The 23,342-nt window shown below is 39.8% G+C and overlaps 2 protein-coding genes across 9 annotated transcripts in view; both read left to right on the top strand.

The window, feature by feature from the left end:
* Positions 1 to 17,940, top strand: part of BDP1 (B double prime 1, subunit of RNA polymerase III transcription initiation factor IIIB) — a 63,514-nt gene extending 45,574 nt beyond the window's left edge. For 4 of the 8 annotated variants that reach the window (XM_052701426.1, XM_052701425.1, XM_052701427.1 and 1 more), the window contains exons 27-40: positions 1,239 to 1,355; positions 1,758 to 1,794; positions 3,217 to 3,300; positions 3,810 to 4,035; positions 4,976 to 5,127; positions 5,785 to 5,923; positions 6,496 to 6,667; positions 7,770 to 7,830; positions 9,252 to 9,441; positions 10,592 to 10,805; positions 11,694 to 11,736; positions 12,560 to 12,845; positions 14,206 to 14,404; positions 15,078 to 17,940. In XM_052701426.1, coding sequence (XP_052557386.1) covers positions 1,239 to 1,355; positions 1,758 to 1,794; positions 3,217 to 3,300; positions 3,810 to 4,035; positions 4,976 to 5,127; positions 5,785 to 5,923; positions 6,496 to 6,667; positions 7,770 to 7,830; positions 9,252 to 9,441; positions 10,592 to 10,805; positions 11,694 to 11,736; positions 12,560 to 12,845; positions 14,206 to 14,404; positions 15,078 to 15,206 — 2,049 coding nt within the window. In that variant the 3' untranslated portion in view covers positions 15,207 to 17,940. Of the gene's footprint in view, positions 1 to 1,238; positions 1,356 to 1,757; positions 1,795 to 3,216; positions 3,301 to 3,809; positions 4,036 to 4,975; positions 5,128 to 5,784; positions 5,924 to 6,495; positions 6,668 to 7,769; positions 7,831 to 9,251; positions 9,442 to 10,591; positions 10,814 to 11,693; positions 11,737 to 12,559; positions 12,846 to 14,205; positions 14,405 to 15,077 lie in introns of those variants that run through there. The other 4 variants (XM_052701423.1, XM_052701424.1, XM_052701428.1 and 1 more) reach the window with 4 other exon arrangements.
* Positions 17,941 to 18,099: 159 nt separating this feature from the next.
* MCCC2 (methylcrotonyl-CoA carboxylase subunit 2) overlaps positions 18,100 to 23,342 on the top strand; it is a 34,730-nt gene continuing 29,487 nt past the window's right edge. The window contains exons 1-2 of the mRNA XM_052701461.1: positions 18,100 to 18,221; positions 21,303 to 21,369. Of these exons, the coding sequence (XP_052557421.1) occupies positions 18,102 to 18,221; positions 21,303 to 21,369 (187 nt within the window). The 5' untranslated portion in view covers positions 18,100 to 18,101. The remainder of the gene's footprint in view (positions 18,222 to 21,302; positions 21,370 to 23,342) is intronic.

Genomic DNA, 23,342 nt, shown 5'->3' with positions numbered 1-23,342 from the left:
TGTGGACCACTTTTATAGCTAAGCATACAGGCCTAATGCTCAACTGTGGTTTTAAACTAGAATTAGACTCAGAACTCTAAGACTGTAGCGAGACATAGTTTCATCTCAATAAAACAAACACTAGAAAGGAAAGTGCCTCCTGCTTTCCTTTTGGTTTACTACTAGGCTGCTTCCATTTAATATCTTTATTAATGATCTTGATGAGGGGATTGAGTGCACTGTCAGTAAGTTTGCAGACAACACCAAACTGGGAGGGAGTGTTGGTCTGCCTGAGGGAGAAAGGCACTACAGAGGGACCTGGATGGACTGGATCGATGGGCAAGGTTAACTGTATGAGTTTCAATAGCACCAAGTGTCGGGTCCTGCATTTTGGTCACAACAACCCCAGGCACCCCTACAGGCTTGGGGAGGAGCGGCTGGAAAGCTGCCTGATGGAAAGGGAGCTTGGTGTGCTGATGGACAGGGGGCTGAATGTGAGCCAGCAGTGAGCCCAGGTGGCCAAGAAGGCCAAAGGCATCCTGGCTTGTGTCAGGAATGGTGTGGTGAGCAGGACTGGGGAACTCATCCTGCCCTGCACTCGGCACTGGTGAGGCTTCACCTCGAGCGCTGGGTTCAGTTTTGGGCACCTCAGTACGGGAAGGACATGGAGGTGCTGCAGCAGGTCCAAGGAAGGGCAACAAGGCTGTGAAGGGCTTGGAGAATGTGGCCTATGAGGAGAGACTGAAAGAACTGGGGCTGTTCAGTCTGGGGAAAAGGAGGCTGAGAGGAGACCTCATTGCTCTCTTCCAAAACCTGAAAGGTGCTTACAGCAGAGAAGGGTTGGTCACTTCTCACTGATGACAGATGACAGCCTCAAGTTGCACCAGGGTAAGTTTAGGTTGGATATCAGGAAAATCTTCTTTTTGGAAGGGTTGTTAAGCACTGGAATAGTCTCCCCAGGGAGATGACTGGTTGTGTTTAAAAACATCCTTGGATGTGGAGCTCAGGGATGAGATTTAGCAGAAGGTTGTTAGAGTTAGTTTAGTATGGTTAGGTTGTGGTTGGACTCAGTGATCTTTAAGGTCTTTTCCAACCTGAGTCTATGATTCTACTCTGTGATTCTGTGATTCATAGAAGGATCCCATTAAATGTTCGGTATCTGCTAAGCATGCAGTTTATTTGAAAAAAAAAAACAACGTATTTGACAGATTTTCTGTCAGAGCTGATGAACTGAAATGCTTTCAAACTAATTTTTACAGCTGGATATATCTGTGAATATCCCAGATGTGCCAGTGGCTACTAATGCAGAAGTTCTTTCTCGTGTATCTGTCCAGCCAGTCATACAGGAGGAGGAAAAAGGAAACACCTTACCAGCTGTAAGAATCTTTTTTTTTTCGACATTGTACTCAGCACTGCCATCTTCTTTGTGCTTTGGGACCCATCTCTCAGAAACTATTGATTATTATGGCATTCTTTTTCTGCTTGGGCATCCAGTTGATGAGGGAGACAAATACCCATTGTTTCCTCACCCTCTGTTTTTCCTTCACTTTCCTTTCTCTCTGTTATTTTATAGCAGATACAAAGCTATGGCCTCTGACTGGTTTCCAGGCCTGCTTGTGCTAGTATAGATATGGAAAACTGTAAAATACTGTCAGCTTGTAGTATAGTATTTTAAAGCCAGGGTGACCTTTGGGCAGAGAATTAACCAGTATGCATTAGATTAAAATTGCAGACTGATTTTTATGTAAATCTCTGACATGTTTTTCTTTTTGTTTAAGGAAGCAACTGCGCATGAAAGTCCAGAAGCAGACAAAGGTAGATATGCATTTATCTTGTCTATGTCTTCCCCTTTAACATGCTACCAATTTGTGGTTACTCATGGATAAAATTTCAAAATTCATGTATCTTAGGAAAAAGTGCTCATGAGGTACTGGATTGTTTCATGTTTTTTGAAAAGGCTTAAACTATTTACATTCTTCTGTTCGCTATTAGGTAGGTGCACCAAGCATTGCAAAGTTTTGTTTCTTGGAGTGGGACTGCATTTTCTGAGTCCTATGCTGCAGTTATCTGTACTGGGAGAGGAGGAAACTTTACAAACCACAGAATCATAGAATGGCTTGGTTGGAAAGAATCTTAAATATCATCTAATTCCAAAACCCAACTTACAGCTTACTTGATATGTCACAAAGTGATAAGAGTGGGCAGAGTCATAGCTTTGTCCCCTGTATGGTTTCTAACTGGATTGTGACCAGAAGAAAATACTCCTTCCATAGGAGATACGTATCAAACCCTTACAGATCTATTGCTTTTCAGGATTGCTTTCACTTGGGAATTTAAATACATTCTCAGTCTTTGTAAATAGCACTTGATATTGGCAGGGTTACTGTCTTGGTTGAGGAAGGAAAGTCTACTGTCTTGCTTTGATTCATTTCAGTACAATAATTTTGGAGGATGGAAATGTTTAGTTTTATATGGCCAGTTAGTTAGGAAATAGAAGTTTAAACAGGAATATAGTTCAGTGCTACAGATTATGAATATCTGCATTTAAACACTTCCCCCCTTTCCATCTGTGGTGGCTTGGTTGGCCATGAGATGCATAACCAACTGCTCTGTCAGTTCTCTTCCTTAATAGGACAGTGGGAGAAAATAAGATGGAAAACCTCATGGGTTAAGATGTAGACAGAGAGATCACTTTACAAGACAGACTTGACTTGGTGAAAGTTTATTTTATTGCTAACTAAAAGTAGAGTTGAGTGGTGAGATGCGGAGAGGACTAAAACATCTCTTCCCCACCGCTCTTCCCGTCCTGGCCTTTCCCACACTCAACTCGATACCTTCACTCCTGGCTCCGTGCTAATCAGGAACAGAGGTAGAAGGAGCTGCAGTCAGTCCATACTACTTGACCACTGCCACACCTTCCTTCTCATGCTTTTCTACTGGCCTAGTATGTGGTCCTTCCCATGAGAAACAATTCTTCACGAACCAACATAAGCCTTCTCCACCATATGTCTTCCAGACTGCACTTCCTTCAGGGAGTAGCATTCAGGGAATACTGAATTTAGTGGATGAGAATTGCCATCTGTCCATGAGTATCTTAATTCATGAATGGCAACAATTTAAAAAATCCATTCTGCACTGCATGAATGATAACATCAAATGCTTTTTGAATGTGTGGGTAAATGAATTTTTTTGTAAGTGTACTTGTGGTTTTTAACTTGTGTTTGAACAACTTTGTAGGAATTAGTGATGGAAGCACTGAAGCTGCCATGACTTTACTTGCAATGGGTGATCCAACATTCCAGTTAAAAGCAAGCACTGAAGGTATGATCTGATTTATGAGACAAAGTCTTCCTTGTGCATTCTGGATCCACCTAAGGAGGAACAGAGCAGTAGCTGCAGAACTTCTCTACATAGCAGGAGGGCAAGAATCTTTTATGTGTTTGGTGCTGCTGAATTGTAGCACATACTTACACTAGGTGACTAGGCAATGCAGCTGGGATGGAAAAAGCAAAGCACCTTACTGATAGTACCAATTGGATCACTGTGTTTCTGAGAGCTAATTAAGGAAGGATATGTTTTAATTGATCTATGTTGGCTGCACAGATTGGACAAAAAAGAGGATCTGGGGTTAAATGGATGTAAGTAATCTTTCCAGGCCTTTAAATTGAAACGTAGGTCTTTCCTTCTGACTAGCTGTAACCTTAAATTAACAGGCTTTTAGTCTAGTTTTTGGTAGATTTTCATATAGAATTTATCATCTACTTCCATTGCTTGAATATTAATTAACTTTTTAAATTCTGCTGTTCTGCTTTGTTTGCTACTGTAACTAGAATGGACATGCATGTTACCTGCACAAGACGAACTCAGTGTGGCCAAAAGCCTTGTGAGCCAGGACGACTCAGATCAAAGCAGAGCTCCTAATCACTATGTCGTTTCTTCAGCGACTTCTGACAGTGTCCCTTGCAAGGATGGAAGCAACATTAAAGTAGAAGACCGAAGCACTGGTGCAGGAACAGGTGTTGAAGAATATTCTGAGAAAAATGAAACAGATGCCAGGTGAAATTACTTCAGTTAATTTATAGAGACGGATCATCTGACACTGCTTACTTTTGCAGGGCTCTCTCTGGATTTTTTTCTTGAATTGCAAGCAGTCTGGCTTTTGTGAAAATTCTTCAGCTTAGATAATTTTCTATGTAATATGGAACCCCCACCCTTTTCTTTTCTTTGTAATTTTTGAGGTGTTGGTATGTGATTTGAGAATGTCAGATTTATTCTTCACTCCAGAAGTTAATTTAAGTTTGAGAGTGGAGAATGATAGAAATTTTTTCGTATGAAATTGCTGCTAATCATTAAGATCATTTTCCCAAAGTACTTTATTGGTAACTGGGCCAAGGCAAATTGCTTAAGTGTCACTGCTACTGTGTTCTACTGTGTAGAACAAACGGATCTCAAGGAGCAGTGATCTTCTATCACTGTGTTCTTCAATTTTACTCAAATATTCTTAAAAGTTAAAATAGCTTGATGGGACGCTTTTTCAGAAGAAATCTAGAGATCATCATGTTCTGTTATTTGGAAGACTGTTGACTGTTGAACAAATTATCAGCTTGACTCTTCTGAAAACTGTAATTGAAGCTTTTACTTTAAGTTCAACAGTTCTTTTATTATATTTTTAAACAGAACTTAATGGCATGTGATCAGTGTTAGATCACTGACATCTCACATTTTTAAGTGTTTCAGTTATTTTGGTAGAGTACATACTAGTGTGCAATAAACTGAGTTGTTCCAGTAGTTACCAGTGTAGCTGATGTTTTGTTTTGTTTTTTTTCTGCCAAACAGTGCCTGCTCTGTCAGCTGTATTTCATTTGTTCATTAGCATCTGTTTTACCTCTCTCATCTTTTTTGTACATCACTGTTGAAAATGGTAATTTTATCTTATTGCTATAGCTTTCCAGAAGTCAAGAGCTGTGTTGATGGTATTTCTCCTTCTTACCTTTAGCAATAACTCTCTGCCTATGGTGAATAGTATGAGACTGAGAAGAGGCAGTCTCCAGAAGTCAAATACAGGAGTACTGAAGTCTAATGAAAGTATAATTCAGAAACCTCTTAATACAAATGTAGTTATGGAGCAGCTAGACAGCATTCAAAGTGGTAAGCCTGTTTTTTATCCTGGGGTTTTGAAAATAGTTATTTCTAGTGGATTCATGGCTCTTATAACATAAAACTTAGAGTTGAAAGGACTTTTTCAATACCTGTTCACAGCTTACACATCAATGCTATAATATGAGATATTCACTTGTTGTAGTTTTATACATAAACAAAAGCCTCAATTTAAAATTAAATGAAATGTGAAAATCAATTACTGGGCTGCCACTGTCAGAAGTACAATGCAGTGTGCTTTCTTTCTTTATTACTGTCTTTGTTTTCCATCGTTTTGATGGAAAGGGAAGATGTGCAGAACAGTTTTGTTTTTTGTAATGCAGTTACAGAAAGTAGTGGTGTGTAAGGTGTTCACATTTTCAGTTTCTAATTATCTCTTTGGCACTGGCAAAGAGCACAAAATATCAAGGCAAAATGATACATGTGTATATCATAAATATGAGACATTAAATGTAACCTGTATATAGACCAACATTTTTAAATATAAAATATAGATGATGTGTGTAAGAATAAACTTCAATATGTATGTTTATGCAGTTTGCATATATACACGTTAAATACAAGGACTTACATGTAAAAATTATGTACAGGATTGTGCACAAATGACGTAACGTAACTCATCTTAAAATACAACTCTATGTATCTTAGAGTCCATGGACTCGAGAGTTACTGCAGAAACACAGAAGGTGGAACAGGTCAGAGCTGGACCAACTTCAAGGGATACTTCTGTGCTGCAGAATTTTGCAACTGGTATGGATCTTGTCAAGCAAATGGACAACAAAGGGAGGTAGGAAGAAATCATCAGCTAATACTGGCTTTATTCCTAGGGTCTTCTAAAATAAGCAGCTGAGGTGTATGTGTAGCACACTTATGATGGAAATTGTATGCTTATGAACATTGCATGTGTGTTAATGCATAGAAATTTAATTTAGACTTCTGTTTTTAAGATTTTTATTTCTTAAATGTCACCTGAAGACTTTTTGGTTGTAAACATTAATTTGTGCTTGCTGTTTCAGTACTTTATAATCAGCTTGCTATTTAACTGTCTGCCATTAAACTGTGTCTAGAAGGAAACTGTAATTAATCGGTCAATTTGAAAACATTAGTGAGCTTCTGAGCTTTCTGGCTTGGTCGTGCCTTTATTAGTAAAGTCTCAAGTTAGTGGTGTCAGGGAGGTGTTTTACTGAAATACTTTGTGTAGATTTGTTTGAAGGTTATGCATTTTCTTCAGTAATTTTTAAACAGGTAAATATGTGGGCTTCACATTAAATGCATAATTAGAATCATAATACACAGAGGTTAGCCCATACAGAGGGTCCTCTTAATTGGTTTCAAACTACCTGGATATGTATCTAACAGAACACAGAAAGAGATGAAAGATGCTTGTGGAACTTCTGGGAACTTGTCAGCAGAATGTGAGAAATCTCACGTTGGACTACAGGATTATCTGGGTGAAAGTTCTGTGGACAGACCAGCTGTTCAGAATCCTGGTCCTGCCAAGGACAGTCAATGTACAGGCAGCTTTGCTCAGGTAATTTAATTACAGTCTGGTTTTTTTAATTAGTCAGTTTCTCAAACTCTGTATTACAGACCTGTTATTTCAGATGGTGAATTAAATCTTTTTTTTTTTGCACAAGTATAGTTATATTTAGTCATTCTAACAAGCCTCAGTTTTTAGGATTTCAGCTATAAATGACACTTGTTAGCAAAGTGTTGAGAATTTCTCAGGGTCTTGATGGAAGAAGTACCTGTGACTCCAGTGTCGTTCAGCCTGGCCTCTTCTTGTTAAATATATTTAAACTAAAATTATATACAGCAGAGACAATGCATTTTCATTGTCACTTTCATTTGCTTTGCTTAAAACAAACTTAATTTTGTTTAAATAAACTTCATCCTTTGCTGTACTCCTTCCCATTTCTATGCATAACTAACTTTTACATATACCTATTTGGCCATGGTTATGTATGTGTTTCACATCTTCAGTTTTGCAGTGGTTTATGCTGTTCTAGCATAAATAAGTACCTTATTTTTTCCTGAGGGGGATGTCATTCACACTTCCTTTGAGACCTCCAGCATTGCTTGGTACCAATGTACTTGCAGTTACTGTGGAATGGCTGAAGAACAGTAACTCGTTTCTTCAGTGCAACCTGTAGATATGTCATATTAGAACAGAGCACAAAAAAGACTGTGCTCATAATGGATTGCAGAAATGGTAGGAGGAGGCAGCATGCAGTGGAGTATTCCTTTTCTTAGCAAAGATACATACAATAGAAGACACAGGATAGGTGTGTTGCAGAGCTTGGTGCTTCTCTTTGGCACTCAGCTGTTTTGTAATGGTTGAGGGAATTTACATTCTTAGAGCAATTTGTTATGTGAATCATCAGTGACAGAGTTGTGCAGTGGGAAATATAAATTAATTTCAAGAAATCATACAGACAGACAGTGAGCTGCACATAAATTACATATTGTCCTTGTTGGTCTGGTATCTTTCAGCCTAAAATGCCTAGAAGTAAAAGCTGAGAAAACACAATTTTAGGTTTTCTGGCTCTTCAGTGTTTGACATGCCTTGTTTCTTTCTTGTTTTGTAGTGTCAAGCTTACCATATTGCTTTATTTCAAATATTTTATTTCTAGAATGAAACACGTGCTCAGGATTGTGAACAGCAACATATAAGCAGTGCAGCAGAGACTTCAGGTATAATGCACACTAATATTTTAAGTTAGCAAAAAACTTGTCTATCAGTGATGCAAAGATTAAAAAAAAAAAGTGTTGTTATGATTAAATGATCTACTTAATGAACAAACAAAAGGACCGGTAGCTTAGTGCCATTCCCCACTCTCGCCTCTTGTTGAAATTTCATTAGTGCATACTAGGCTTGGAAACTTTATGGATGACTCCTCAAGCTTAGATATCAGTAGAAGGGGAAGTTCTTCTCTTTCCTCCCTGCAGCGAGCACCTGCTTATTACCTCTGCTGGGTTTAGTGTTAGTGCTCTTTGTGAGACTGACTCACTTACCTCTCAAAAACTGAAGAGGTAGAGGGAGAAAGCCTGTGTGTTTTTCCAGTGGCTTAGTGAGCTGCAGTGGCTCATGAAATTCTGAAGTGAATGCCAGTGTCAATGAATATGAGTAGGTGGGCTGGACTGTCCAAGTATAGAGCAAGAAGAAGACAAGAAGAGGGGATGATAACGGAAGAAAACAACTTTCCTCTTCAGCTGCTGTTTAAAAGTAATGCATGGTGCAGAGGTGTTTGTTGATAAACTAAAACTGAGCTTGGAGGATTGGAACTAATACTTGGATAAGATACTGGAAAATCAGTGTTAGAAGCCCAAAATGCTTTCTTCAATGCAGACTGCAGTCTTCCTGCCAAATTCCCAGGCATGTGCAAAAAGTAGGGTTAATATTTATTTTCACTCTGCTGCTCTGTTTTTGAGTCTCGTGGAGCATTTTAAATCATCTTTAATGAGGCAAAAAATCAAAATGAGTTAAAAGTTGCAGTAACAGCTCTACATCATTAAAAATTAGAGCTGTCTTAAGTAATAGAGTAATGCTGTTGCTTTACATTTTTGAAAAACCTTTAGAAATGTTGTCTCGTAAAATTCATTTTAATGGCAGTTGGCAGTTGATAATGCCCATTTTTTTGACTAAATTTTATTTCTCATTTATCACATTTATGATGGTACTACTTAGGTCTACGGTGTCTTAGTCTTCCCAGAAAAAAAACACAGCAGCAGACTTCTGTCTCTTAAAGAAAGTGTTTAGAGACAGAGAGCCATCTGACAACCACAGTTACACAGGGTTGATTAAACAACACGTTGTTCTTTATTCTTAGTACACCCATCTTAAAAGCTTCATCCCTATTAGGCATTCTCAGTATTCTTTCTTCTGAGGGATTATAAGGATTCCACTGCAATGAATGAGCTCCAGAGAGTGATAAGTATCTTGTCTGAGAGGAAAGTGAGCATATTTTGTGAAGGATATCCCCAGTGTCTTCTTTCATGGAGGTTTACATGCTCATTACTCAATGTGGGGAGGGCACAAAGAAGAGAATGGTATGATTTTAAACTTGAATAATAGACTTTTGTTACTTTTTTATTTCCCTGGAAAATTATGGTAGTGAATGATGACCACAGATGTCCAGAGGAAGAAGAACAGACATTCATTTTAACATTGGTGGAAATCCTTGCTGACTCAGAAGAGTTCGATACATCTGCTTTGCGGGAACAAACTTCAGAGCCATTACTGCCAGCACCGATACTTATCAGCCCAGTGAAATCAAGTGGAACCAGGTTGGCTGAAGTGGAGAGGTAAATATTTTTGAGCTTAAGTGTATACTGGACTTCAGTGCAAGATAAATGAATTATTTCAACATTATTGATATCGGTTCAGCTTGAGAAGAAGGGGAAAAAAATCAAGGGAAAAATTCTGAGGTATAGTAAGTGTTGTAATTCTTTATAAAGTACTCCTGTACTTATGCAAGTTCTCAGGTAAAAACAACAGGTCTGATGCTCCAGCACTGAAGAGGACTTTGCCCTGTTATTGAATGGATAGATCTTTAAGAGTGAATTTTGGTTACACTGTGTAAGAGTTCTAACTTCTGTGGAACTACTGGTGATAAACAGAATTTCTGACAGGCAGAGTTAGGGTATGTCTTCTGTGTCACTGCTTTACATTGTTTCCCTAATCTCTGCTGCTTCCTGAAATGTCACAGTCCTTTTGGAATCATACTAGGAAGGACAAGGAGAGGATGAGAGGCAAGGTTCAGCTGTGTGTACAAATAATACTGTATTTTTGGACTATTTAGGGCAGTTAGTCTACTCTTTTATGGAAGTATCAAATGCAGTTCAAATAGAAGAGCTTGTAAAGTAATTAGTTTTGACTGTAACTAGAAAAATTCATTTCTCTAACCTGCCTTAAAATAGTGCAGCAAAATGTTTCTTTATGCTAAACTGAACACTTGAAGCCAATACTGACTCTTAAGTGAAATGAGTATTACCAAAGATCCATGTATAATAGCCACACAGAAATGTTCTACAAGGTGAATTTTGGCTTATTATACAGCAATGTCCTGGTTATAGCTGGGAATGAGTTTTTCTTCCTTGTTGCTGATGTAGGGCTGGGTTTTGCATGACATGTCATTTAGCATGACATTAATGTTGATATCACACTGACATTTTAGTTGCTGCTGAGCAGTATGTAAAGGGACAGGGCATTTTCTGATTCTTGTGCTTCCCTGCCAGCAACCAGTCTGGGGGTGCACAGTGACCTTGGAGAAAACACAGGCAGGACAGTTGACTCAAACTATTAAATTCTCAGTATCACAACTCACGAGTTTTGGGTTTTTTTCTGATTCTCTTGCCCATGCTACTGGGGAGGAGGGAGCAAATGGCTGTGCAGTGCTGATCTGCTAGCTGGATTAAACCCTAACAAGTCACAATTATGACTTTCTATATACAGCATTGGATCTTCAACAGCTGAGGCTGATGAACGTGGTGAATATTCAAACAGCAGCGCGGAAACCAAACAACAGAGTGCTTCAGTAGAGCCTGCTCCAGGTTTGGTGCAGACAGCTCAAAAAAGGTCAGCTGCTGAGCCTGCAGAAGATGTTTTTCCTGTTGTCAAGAAAACCGTATCTACTCTGATGGAGAGCAACATGGAAGACCCTTGTGAGGTGAGAAGGTAATTTGGTAGCAGTGTCGTTATGCATAGTGTAGGTGCTAAACACTTAATGTATAGTAGAGCATTTTAAATAAAAATTAATTGGAGTTAGAAGAAAGTGACTTAATGTGTACTGTCTGTACAGCTGTACAAAGGCAAATTGACATTCATAGATTGCTTTTTACTTTGAATGGTAAAGCAGTTTTTAGACTGTCAATTCTGACTTGTTTTTTGAGAATTTGTTTGTTCTTGGATATTTTTATTAGGCTTTCTAGTATGCAGGCTGGTAATACATCTTATTATTTGGTTCATCCAAATAATAGCCTTTCTGATGGCAACATTGCAGGAGGGAAAATTCTAACTGTTTACTGGATGACTGGCAGCTAGATTAACTGGATAACATAATGGTTCCTGATGGTGTCTACTACAGAAAGAAGTTGTTAAATATGTTCGTAACATTTTTGTCCTAGTGGGCACAGTCTACCTGCAAAGAAAGACTGGCCTGCCTGTTTGGACTTCCTGGTGTGCTTTTTGAAAATGACCCAGTTGTTGGAATGATTACCATTAATTTCTGTGACCAGACTAGGACTTCGTAGTGTGACTATGTCAGGGAATGAGCAATTTCACATACGTTTCAGAGAGCTTTTCTCGGAAGGACTGGATAAAACTGCTTCTCCTTCATTGACCACTCATCTTGACATCCTTGTCTTGAATCATTTCTCATGGGAACACCTTGAAAGCCTGCTCAGGAAATGAGCTGAATGGTGAATTATACTCTACTGAAGATCTATTCTTTATCACTCCTGTTTTTAGAAGTGTACATGCATGATGTGCCTCTGTCAACTTTTATTGTTTCTTGAATAGTGAGATAAATAACTTTCTTTTCTTTTTTTCATTACAGGGGTATTCAAGTAAATCCACGTATACTCAAACAAGAACTTCGGGTAGGTAAATTTAAACTTGTAAAAGCAAATTGTAACGAATCTAAATGCATAGATTAGTTTGATATTACCACAGCTTGATACTTGTCATTATCCTACGTGGTCCTGTCTGCAGCTAATGTAAAATGAGAAAGGAATTTTTCCTGTAACACCCTAACACTTTAGTTTCATGGTTTCTGCTGTAACATAGATGTGTTGTATTATCTAGCTGGCTGTTAATGTAGTAATGGTTTGTAATGGTTCGAAGAGCAATGCTGTAGTTGTTCTACTTGTGGATTTCAGGAGATTTTTAGACCAAACCTGTTATTGTCTGCTTAGCAAATATTTTCCCTCGCCGGAGAGTGCTAATAACCAAAGGTGTTAATGTTACCATGCTGTAACACAATTCATTTTTTATTTTGTGTTAGTCTTTTAAAAAATACAAACACTACTTAATCAGGCAAATCCTGACAGTACAGTTTTCAATCAGCTGAGCCTTTGAAGGATTTGGAGAACTACTTGGTTCTGAAGTAAACTTGAAAGAGAGAATTTTAAAGACTTCACTAAGTTCTGTTGTATGCTGTAAAGATTGGGGATGCAGCTGTGAAACTAAACTTCTCCAGCTTTTCCACATAGCATCTGTAAGACTTTACAGACTCTGAAAGTAGATTGTGGATTTCTTTCATCTTAGTGGTGGTTTCAAAAACCAAAAGACAAAAAACTGGAAAAAAAAATTAGCCCTCATCTTTTAAGCCACTTTAACGTTACACTCATCTTTTGGACTGTGGTGTTATCAGTGAAAGCAACTATAACTGAAGTTTCTTAATTACTCTCTATCCTTTTACAGGTAATCCTTTTCAAAAACCAGGGGCTTCAGCAAAGAAAAATGTGGTTACTTCTGCCTCGCTGTCTGAGTCTGTTTCACCAGTAGATGAGAGAAGCCAGTGTGAAACTTCAGAGAAAGTATCATTTCACAATTTAGCATCCAGTCAAGAGGAGGTGACATGTAGGTTAACCTCCAGCAGAACAGAAATAAGTGAACAAGGAAAACTGGGAGATAAACATGAAGCAAACATGAAGCAGTTGGAATGTACTGAAAGTCTAACAGAATCTTCAAAGACTCCATTACTCAGGTATCTATAGAATGTTTTTGTCAGCCTTTTCTGTTAGACATTTTTTTCCATATAGGGTTATTGATATCCTCTTTCCACTTAGTATTACAAGAGCAGCAGTACCCTCCTTTGCAATCCTTGTAAGAATTATAGGTCCATCCTCCTCAGAAATTAAAAAGGATCAAACTGTCTCCTTTGAAATTTGAAGTGTTTTAGATATTAAATAGATTTAGATTATTATTAAATAGACAGATTGACCAGAGGATGCTACTGATACATCTCTTTAGGCACTGACAGATGCCTCTTCAGATACAGATATCCATGAAGCTATAATACAGACTTAGGATAATTGTTTTTCTTAGCTCTGTCTAATGCTTAGATATATGCACCCACCCATTCATTAGGATTTTTGGCCTTCTGTCAATAAGATGTGGATGTAGTACTCACTGTGTTTCTACAAGTACTAGTTTTAGTCTTTTCCCCATTGGACCTTCTACCCTGACAGATCAGAGGATATTGTTCTTAACTGTCCATCCAACTATTTGAACTATGTTTTCTTGTTTTCATATACCTTTCTATAGTATTCAAATATTTTAGTTTCTTCTCTCTGTTGTACTTGTACACACTGTTTTTGACCGTGGTGCTCCGCAGGTCTGTCCTGATCCTGTTATTTGCTCTTTCATTACATTTATGTTCCCAACAAAAGTGGTTATTTGTATCTGAGATGTCTACAGCAGCTGGGTAACAAATAATTGAAATTAAGAATCTTTGCTTTTCTAAACTGTAAATTCTTACTTAGCAACATGAGAACTAGCTTTGATACAGTGTGTACTTACTCTATACTTTGTCACTGTGACTTCTGTGTAACTGCATACAACAGCAAGGCTGAAGCCCTGCAACAGGGGTTCTTTCTGGTGTAGATAGTTAAGAGAGTCTGACGTAGTCCAATCCTTGGGAATCATGTTGGGTTTTTTTTTCCTATTAATTACATGATGTGATCTTCTGAATTCTTCCTTCAGGTCTATGTCTCTGTTCCTCTCAGAAGCTGTTCTGAACACCTGGTAATTACAGGCTCTAGTTCAGAGACAAGTGACATATTCTTGTTCTTGAGAGTGGAGGTTGATAGGTGTTCCTCTTAACACTTTGTAAACTCCTCATGTGCCAGAATAATCAGTAATACAGAAGTCCTTGGGATAACTTCTTGTTTTTTTCCTTAAGAATTTTCAAGCATCTCTGAGGTGTGTGTTTGCTGTATTGTGAACTGGATTCCTGTAATGCTATTTATACATTGCTTTTATGGTTCAATTCTATTACATTCTGACTGTACTTGTTTTGAGTGGAGTGGATGAAAACCATTGAGATTTTTACCTTTAATTTGCAGAAAAAGTAGTTCTGAATCTGCAGAAGAAATTCAAAGGAAGAGAGGAAAGATCCCAAACCCACAGATTGGGACCACAAAGCAAAGTCTGAAAAAAACAACTCCGTCTAATAAGGATGATAGGGAATCTTGTTCCTTTCCCTCCAGAAGCACGTCATCATTTGTGGAGCATCACAGCGTAACTGCTGATGCTGCAGTTACGGTATGTTTGCCTCTGAATGTTTCTGCCTTTTTGAGACGTGAGAAGCGATGAATTAGTTGTCTCAGGAGTGAGTAGGGGGCATGCTGTGCTCAGGTTTTGAGAGATTCGTCTGCTGCAGTGAATGGATCCTAACTTGTGCATGTCTAGGAGACTTAAAAGGGAACTAAGCTGCTTTCTCTGTGCGCACGTGTCTTTGAACGCTTTGGTTTCTTGGAGAGTTGTGGCCCATTTTTCTACTCTGTTACTTTTGCACAAGTTGCACAAGGTTTGTACATTCCTTCAAGACTTAGGTAAAGCTGTGAGGGCCTCTGCTGATAACTGTATTAATGTGTATAGGTACAAGATGGTTATTCTGTGAAGTTTTATGGCTTTGAATTACCCTGTAGCAATAGTTCTCTGTTTAAACAGACACCCACAGCAAATATGTGAAGTCAGTCAAAGGGAATGACCGCTGCCCAGTATGCAGTCCATCTCAAAATCTTTATCAGCTTTTGCTGCAGAAATATTCCTAGTGCCAGCAGAGGGATGAGAGGGGAACCTACTTGTTTTCCTTTTTCCAGTAATTCCTAATTTTTTAATCTTGCTATCTGAATTGACAGCACAAGCATCTACATAGGCTTATATGTGCGTGCACGTGTGCTCTGTTATGAGTAGCCTTTTCTTTTTCTATTAGGCTCCACATAATGAGCCATCCAAGAAGCCTCCCCAGTGTGCTGAAGATCAAGAGAAGGAAGAGGAGCCAACCAAAATCTCAGAGTATTTTTTCAGTGACATCTTCATGGAAGTAGATGACCCCGAATAGCAAAGTGGCTTTCTAAAAATGGTGGGATCTTAGTACAACTAAATAAGAAGTCATTATTTTTTAGGAAAACATTACTTGTTTTAATATTAGTTATGCCAAGTTTAGCATCAGTTACTGTTAGTAACTTCCATAAGGATGGAATCATTTTCTTCTAAATGGATGCTTTCAAAAGGTTGACATAAGCTAAACCACTTTGTCGGTATCATTGGACCAGAACAGTGGCTGTGGGATTCATTCTCACTTGTTTGGATTTTGGTAATGGGTGCATGATTGTCTTCCAGAAAAGTGCAATGCAAAATATGCTTATTCTTGTGACAAGCTATTCCTTTGAATTTAATGCTAAAGACTGTGATACTGATTATACAAGTTCTTTACTTCTTTTTGTGAAGTATGCTGTATTAGTATGTTAGGAGGGAAAACCTTTTATTTACAGTGTATTCTCTGTAGATCAGGATGCAAATACTGAAAGTACCATCATAAGTTCTGTTCAACACTGCAGGTATTTTTATTAGCACCTCCAAATTACGTATTTTTGTATTTAAGATGTCTTACATAAGGCTTAAAAGACCCTAGCCTGAAAAGCCAAATGACTTTAGCTGCTTTAAAATGCATAGAGGAAAAACCTGAAAAACATTTAATTTACACAGTGATAACCTTTGCAACCGTCCTATTGGAACGAGAGGAAGAGTTTAATGTTTCTCAGTATAAATGCCAGTTTCCTTGTATTGTGATTTAACCCAGCAGGCAGCTAAGCACCACACAAGGTGGGATGAGGAGAATAGAAGTCGTGGGATGAGGTAAAAACTCTTTACTAAGATAGAAAAGTGAAGACAAACATGCGCTAGAAGATAAATATCTCCACAGTGCAACTACTCACCAGCCAACACCCAGCTAACAATACAGCTGCCTGCTGACTGATGCCCTGCTGGCAACTCAAGGTCTCACTACCTGCCGACTGATGCCCTGCAAACTACAATCAGTGGCCTCTCCCCAGATCTTGACAGCTTCTGCACGATGTCATGTGGTGTGGAGTAAACCCCTGGCTTCATTCAGGCCAGCTGTCCTGGCTTCGTCCTGTGTGGTGTCTCTTCCCCACTGAGTCCTGGGATTGCACACATCACTCAGCAAGAACCATAGCTGTGCTATCAACATTGTCTCAGCTGGAACCAGGACATCTTCTAAATTTGAAAACAAAGCAGTTAGATGGTGTTTCTTCTTGTTTCTGCATGTAGGTGTATATGTCTGTAGTGATGTCCTTTGTTGCACTTATTCAAAGCAGCACCAACAACTGGACTTAAACGACAGTGAGGATGCTTTAAGGATTTGCTGCTTGGAAGCAGTTGTATTTGAACATTTTCCTCATGTTCCACGTCTGCTTGTACTGAAACTCACCATAAAAGTTTGGTGCAGCTTGAGATTTTAGCTTTTTTTTTTTTTTTCTTGCATAAGAAAATTGTCTTGTTAAAATACAAAAGTTCTTTTGAGTTTTTACAGGTAGCCACTGAGAGGTCAAGTAATTCTTAAATGTTATTACACAAAAAAAGAGCATGTAGATGTAAGTAGTCCAGCTATTTCTCTTGGGAATTATTAACAGCAAATATTTTTGCAAAAGAAATTGTTATAATAGAGAAGTTTGAATTGTATTGTGCTCTGCAGAAACCCATCTTCACCTTGGGGCTGGGTAATAATTTACTTGCAAATGTTCTCATGTAATCATTTACTGAATTTTGAAATACTTTGAGAATGTTTGGCAGTGCTTATGAATGAACATTTAAAACTTTGTCAATAATGAAAAATACACAGAAAAACTACTGTTATTGCAAGTTGCTGTATTAGGAGACCTCTGTCAACCACATTGCCCAGAGAGGCTGTGATGCCCCGTCCATCCCTGGAGGTGTTCAAGGCCAGGTTGGATGGGGCCCTGGGCAGCGTGGGCTGGTATTAAATGGGGAGGTTGATGGCCCTGCCTGTGGTGGAGGGGACTGGGGCTTTGTGATCCTTGAGGTCCCTTCCAGCCCCAGCCATTCTGTGGGGCTCGCAGCAGCATCTTGTCGAGGTGGTGAAAAGGCTGGTGATCCCAGCTTTCTGAACAGCATATTGTCAAAAGAAAGACTAAACAAACAAAAACCCGACACACATAAAGATAATCCACCACCATCAGTCTGTGCTTGGAAATCTCGGCTCTTTTGTTCTGCCTAACACATTTAACTTGAAACGTTTGATGTAAACATTAGGAAATAGATGAGTGTATGCGTTAAGTTCAATGTGTACCTTGCAGACAATTCATTTAATCAGATGCTTAGTTCTTGACTGTGTGGCATGTTTCAATCCTGTTTGCACTGACATAGCCTAAGAATGCATTTCTGGGGATCTGGCTATGAAATAATTGCCGTATTTTCTGAGCTGATAACCATTGCGCATTTCATTGCGTGCAGTTTGCATTTGTATTACAGGATACAAAATAACTGTTCATTCCTAAGATTTAAGGTGCCTTACCTATCTTGTTCATTGAGGCCGCGCTTTCTGTTCCCTCCATTTGCACTTTGTTTCGAAGAACATTTTGAATAGAGGCGAGAGAAGGTCGCGTTGTTCTGTACCGGAGGAGGGTATGGCAATGGAAGAGCTGCGCGATGGGATCTCAGCGGGACTTCTGCCTGTATAATCGCCAACGCGCTTTCTGTTTGAAAGAAAGTTGTCGTGTAAACTATGTAAATAAATTATTTTATATGACTCCCGTGCTCGTTCCCGCGCTGTTTATCACGCGTTCCAACCGCAACGTCACGTTTTCCTCGCGGCTCCGCCGGGCGCGGCTGAGGGCGGGCGGCCCCTCCGCCCATTGGCTGCTGCGGTAGGAGTGGCGGCAGCGGGCGGCGCGGCCGGCACTGTGGGGCCGCCATGCTGCTGGGCCGCTGCCGCCTCCTCTCCCGCGCCGCCGCCGTCCGCCCGGCCCGCGCCCGCTATGGCGAGGCGGCGGCGGTGGGCTCGCGGCCCGACGCGGGCTGCCCGCTCTACCAGGTAGGCTGGTACCGCGGGGGCTCGGGGCGAGCCTTGGCGCCTCGGTGCTCCTCGGTGTCCCCGAGCGAACCCTCCGTCGTTACGAAGCGCGGCGCTTCCCAGAGCTGGGAGCTCCCTGCCGTTTGTTGGCGGCTCCCTTCCTCGAGAGAGGGGGAGGGGCTGGCGCGCAGTGCCCGGGCTGCCCGCAGTAGGCGTTCTCCTGGGGGAGGAGATGCGGGTGGACTTAAATCCCACCGCCGTGAAGCGTTGTAAATCGCCTCGTATCGATGCTGCGTGGGAAATTTGTGTTGCTGTTGTGGAGAACAGGGCGGTTTTAGGAGCGGGTCGGAGCTGATGGGAAGAAATGTGAAGCACTTCGTGCAGTTCTGAATGTGGCTTTGCAGAAACCGAGCTGCAGAAACTTCCGTGGGACACCAGCGTGTGCATTTGTACATGCCAGTCTTCGCTGTACGAATGTGTTTGTATGCACGTATATAAACATGTATAATGGCGCATAATACGTGCACGTGGATTTGCGTCTGCAAACAAACAAGCAGAAAAACAGCAGTTTAATAAATGTGTTCACTCAGCTAAGCTGTCAGTGGATTTGCATTTGTGTGTGCACCTTTAAATCCCAAAAGCCAAGGCTGGGTAACTCCTTGTAGAACACTTTATTTTTACTTCCATGTCTAGCTTTTGTGTATGTCGGCAGCAGTTTTCAATCTGACTTTTAATGCAGGAAAAGCTGCTGGACAAGCCCCCCTTGGAGGAGTGTGTGGTACATCATTCAAGCAGTAATAGAGCTGGTAGTGTTAGTGCTAAGTCTAATTAGTGCAGCAGTGTAAGTGCACATGGTGCTTTACAGACACAAAGTGCTGTGGGGTGTTAAAGAATCTGAAAAAAATATTGGTATGCAGAGAAAAACAGTGCAAACAGAGGAGAGCATAGCAGTGTGTGATGAAGGTCTCGCCTCCTGTAGCTGGTGTCTGCCCTTCTGGCTGTCAGTTTAGCCAGACAGGTTGGCCTTCATAATGTACACTGTCTGTAAAGCTAGACATGTGAAAACGTAGTTTAGCAGTGAGTCTAAATTCTGGAAAACAGAGGAGAATCTGTGTGAGGGCTCTCAGGATTAGCTCTTACAGCTGCCTTGCTTAGGTAGCAGTAATTCACTTAGCTCATTAGGATCTTAGGATCAGTCTGTAACTTTCACTTCTTGATTCTGCTTTGAGTTCCTAGGAGCCCTCACACTAAGAGCAGAATTTTATAGACTCTACTGGTGCAAAAGCAGGTTTACAGAAGGAAGATGTGTCCATTCACTTGCATTTGTGGCATTAAGAGGCCAAAAAGATACGGCAGAGCTAGTTTGATCCTGCGTGGAGCCATTTCTGCGTGTGTTCAGAACCTATACGCATCCTTGCTTTTCCTTTGTAATATGCAGAAATGTCTTGTGGTTAAAAGACATGAAAGATAAGGTCAGAAATTAACTCAAGTATTGGAGCAAGAGATTTTTACTGATGGCATAAGAAATTCTTTCATGAATTTTCCTGCAGGAGAGTAGATAAAATAACTACAGAAGTTGTTAATCCGGAATCAGATAAGTAAGACTGTGATTGCTGTGCCCCTTTTAATTCCCTCTGCCATTTTTAGCTGGATTTTTTCCTATTTCAAGCTGAATATTTAATCCCAATAGTGTGTGAAGAAGCTGAGTGTGCTGTGACAGAGCTTTACAAGTATGGATTTAAAGTTGGTCTTTTGAGGGACGGAGATCAGGGTTTGTTTCCTTCAGTGGTGAGTGACAGCAGTCAGGCGAACAAACGTGGCTGATTTGTTCTTATTTCCAGGTCACCGAACCTCCAGTAGGCCATTCGTGTGTCATTCACAGCTGAGGAAGAAAAGAGCAGCTGCACAGTAACAGATGGGTGAAGGTCCAGTCTGTGCACTGTGCTGCATGCGCTCCGCCCAGAGCCCAGGGTGGCACACACTGACCTGTTGCTGCAGTGTCCTCTTCTGGTGGAGGATGTCTGAGTGTTGATCTCACCCATCAGCCACGTGTGCCAGCTGGTGGAATTGCTAGGGCCAAGGGGCAAGAAGTGCTTCCTTTGCAAAGTCCTTCTGGACAGCTAAACCACTCTGAGTGCGTTGGCCTGTGTGTGTGTTTTCATTCTGTTTGCCCTTCACACTGTGGTGCCTTTCAGTGATTCAGAGCTGGAGAAACTGAACTACAGCACTTGCTACTTACTAGGGTAACCCTAGTTCTGTGTTCACCTCTGAATATAAAGCTTCCAGATTATTATTTTTTTTCTCTCAAATTAGGCTTTAGTATCTTCTAAATGAGCAATAGACAGCACTGATTTTTCTCATGCTGCAGTTGATAGACCTTTTCGCTATGTTGCAGTTACCCTTCTCAAAGAAGTTACATAGTTCTTAACATATCTGAAAAGCCTCATTAAGGTTGACTAATACCTTTTAATCCTGAAGAAGTGGTAAAAACGACTGTAAGGACACTGGTGGTGAGCTGACTACTGGATAACTCATACCCAAAGCTACAAGAGCCTTTGTTATTCTAAGAGGAGTATTGGCAAGAAGGTCACACTTTCCTGCTTTTGAAAACCTTATGTTTATATTTGTGTTCTATTTAAATAGAGAATACAGACGTTTTTGCCAAGTTAATTCACTCTAGGTCATTCATCTTCTGGCACAAGAGGCACAGCAGCACTTCATTTGAGTACCCATGATTTCTTTTACAAAGTTATATTTGTGAAAGGCAAATAAACACACACCAAGTTAACAAAATCCGAAAAATAAAGTTTGAACTCTGTAATGACTAATTTTGGTATTGGTTCATTAAGCTTAGATTGGGGTTTTACAGTTCAAACAGAGTTTTTTGTGAAGCTTGTGTATTAAATGCCTTGGGATGACATAAGGAAACCTACATACGGGTAGAAATGTTATTTCTTTAAAGACAATACAGAGCAAGTATTTAATAAGGTAAGTAGAAAATTTGGAAAGAAATTAATGTTGCATACTGTTTTCTGTGTTTCTTTATTAAAGCATCATTCTGTCACCTATGGTTGAACTTGAAACATTTGTTTCCCCATTTAGGAAAACTATGAACGAATGAAAGCCCTGGTCACTAAACTCCAAGAAGAAGCAGAAAAAATCAGATTAGGTAAGTGTGCTAGTCTAGATTTTAGAAGGCTTGTTAAAACTATTGCTCGGATAGAGTCCTTTTCCTTTCTTTGTAATTATTTTTCCCTTTAGTTGTATGTTTACTGCTCGTTCAGATACAACATGCTAGATGGATTGTAAGAGTCATACATCTGTGTGGCATCTGTTTAAACCTGCTTTCATCAGCTGAAAACCTTAGAGTTTATATCCAGGTGAGCTTGGTTGAAAATTTAGTTGATTATTTATTTTTATTTTTTTTTTTAAAGTAACTGAGTTTAAATAAGAAAAAAGTCCATAGCATTGGTCCTAGTGCATCACAGTATTTAGTTAATGCATTTGCTGGTCAGGTGGGTTAGGTCTATCCTAATGCTGCAGATAAATTACTGGGAAAATGAAATAAATTGCAGCAGGGCTGATATAATCAAAAGATTAATTTCATTCCTAATGAGGCACAAAGTAAGCAAAGTAAATAATGAAAACTGAGTGTATAGAGTTGTTTAATTTTTTGTAATATCAGTGGAAAGTATGTTTCTTTAATAAATTTAATGGCAGTATGTTAAAAATAGATAAGACTATTAACAAAAGGCTTTTACTGCTGCACTTTCCTCTTTACCTGCTTCTTTGCTCCATCCTCCCACCTGCTTTTACAACAGGTTGGTGTGACAAGTGTGCTTTTGTTCAAGTTGCCTGTTTGTCTTTTCACTTGTAAAGGGATTTACAAAGACCCCAGGTGTCGTTTTGCTGGCAAATTTATACCAGTTTGGAAGGTTGAAATATCTCTATTTCAGCGTCTTAACTGCTTAAACCTCCTGAATTAATTCCAGTTGACTGAAGATAAGAAAAAAGATTACAGATGCTTAAAGCACTCAGCTTTAACTCTCTCTCTAGCAGTGTTCATTGTGGTAACATACTGTATGCTGTTTCTTATATAATGTGATCTCTTCTGTGGTTTTAGAGGAGCACATTTAAGATCATGAGCTTTCTGCTTTTTCTTACTTGCTGTATATGAAAACTCTAGGCTTTCATCAAGATATGTTGAATCCCATAGATTCCCTGTTTTGTATGAGTGTAGAAACCATTCAGTAGTTCTTTGTGTGGCTTATCAGCTAATGGTCATGACCTTCTTCACTGCTGCATCTTTTCTGTTCTTGCTTATCATATGATAGAAGACTAAAGCCTCAGAGATGCTCTGCCAGGGTGTTAAAATATGTACCTTGTGAATGATTGCTTCACCTGTCTTACAGGTATATGAGGAGAATTGGATATATACACTGAGGAGTTTTGAGGGATAGCTGCAAACTCTTTTTCTTTCTAAGAGCTGTCTTTTGGAGAAGGACGTCTTGACAGAGGTCTTTTTAATTTATGTTTCATTCCTTGTTGCTCTCTGAGTGGGACTCTTGTAAACCCATACAATCTACCTTGTAATCCCAAGCAACAGGAAGAGAATCCCAAAGTATTTACAGGCTGTAACAAGTAGATTTCTGTTGTCAAGCAAAAGAAGCAACTGAGGTACTCCTTGTCTCTGTGAAGAGCGGCAGTCATAGGCTGTTTGAAACATTAAGTTGAAATCTAGTAGGCATCGCTGTAGAGGAGCTGCTGAGGAGGAGCTGTCAGGTTAAATGAGCCCAGTTTGTTTCTTCGTTAGGGAGGCTGCTCCAGGATGGGGGTTACTGTAGCGTTGATTGAACTTCTCAGTTCTGGAAGAGAAACTAATAGAAGATCTCTAAGGCCTGCAGGGCAAGCATTTATGATTAGCGTGAGGAGAGCAGGGATGACAAAAATCGTGGGATGGAAAATGGTTCTTGCAGCAGCACTGCAAGTGCAAATGGGAAAGGTAAGATGGTATCTGCCAAGGTCAGGTTAAACACTGTGGTAGTCATGATGTGGGATGGTGAGAATATTAACTTTGTGGGCAGATATGAAATGTTTGAGAGACTTGTGCAGAAAGAGACCTGCTTAGAAAGCACGTGCAAG

Source organism: Tympanuchus pallidicinctus, unplaced genomic scaffold (genome assembly GCF_026119805.1).
Source record: "Tympanuchus pallidicinctus isolate F22 unplaced genomic scaffold, pur_lepc_1.0 scaffold4, whole genome shotgun sequence".
In the NCBI taxonomy this organism is placed as follows: domain Eukaryota; kingdom Metazoa; phylum Chordata; class Aves; order Galliformes; family Phasianidae; genus Tympanuchus; species Tympanuchus pallidicinctus.
The sequence above is the reverse complement of the archived record's forward strand: the minus strand, read 5'-3'. Positions and strand labels throughout refer to the sequence as shown.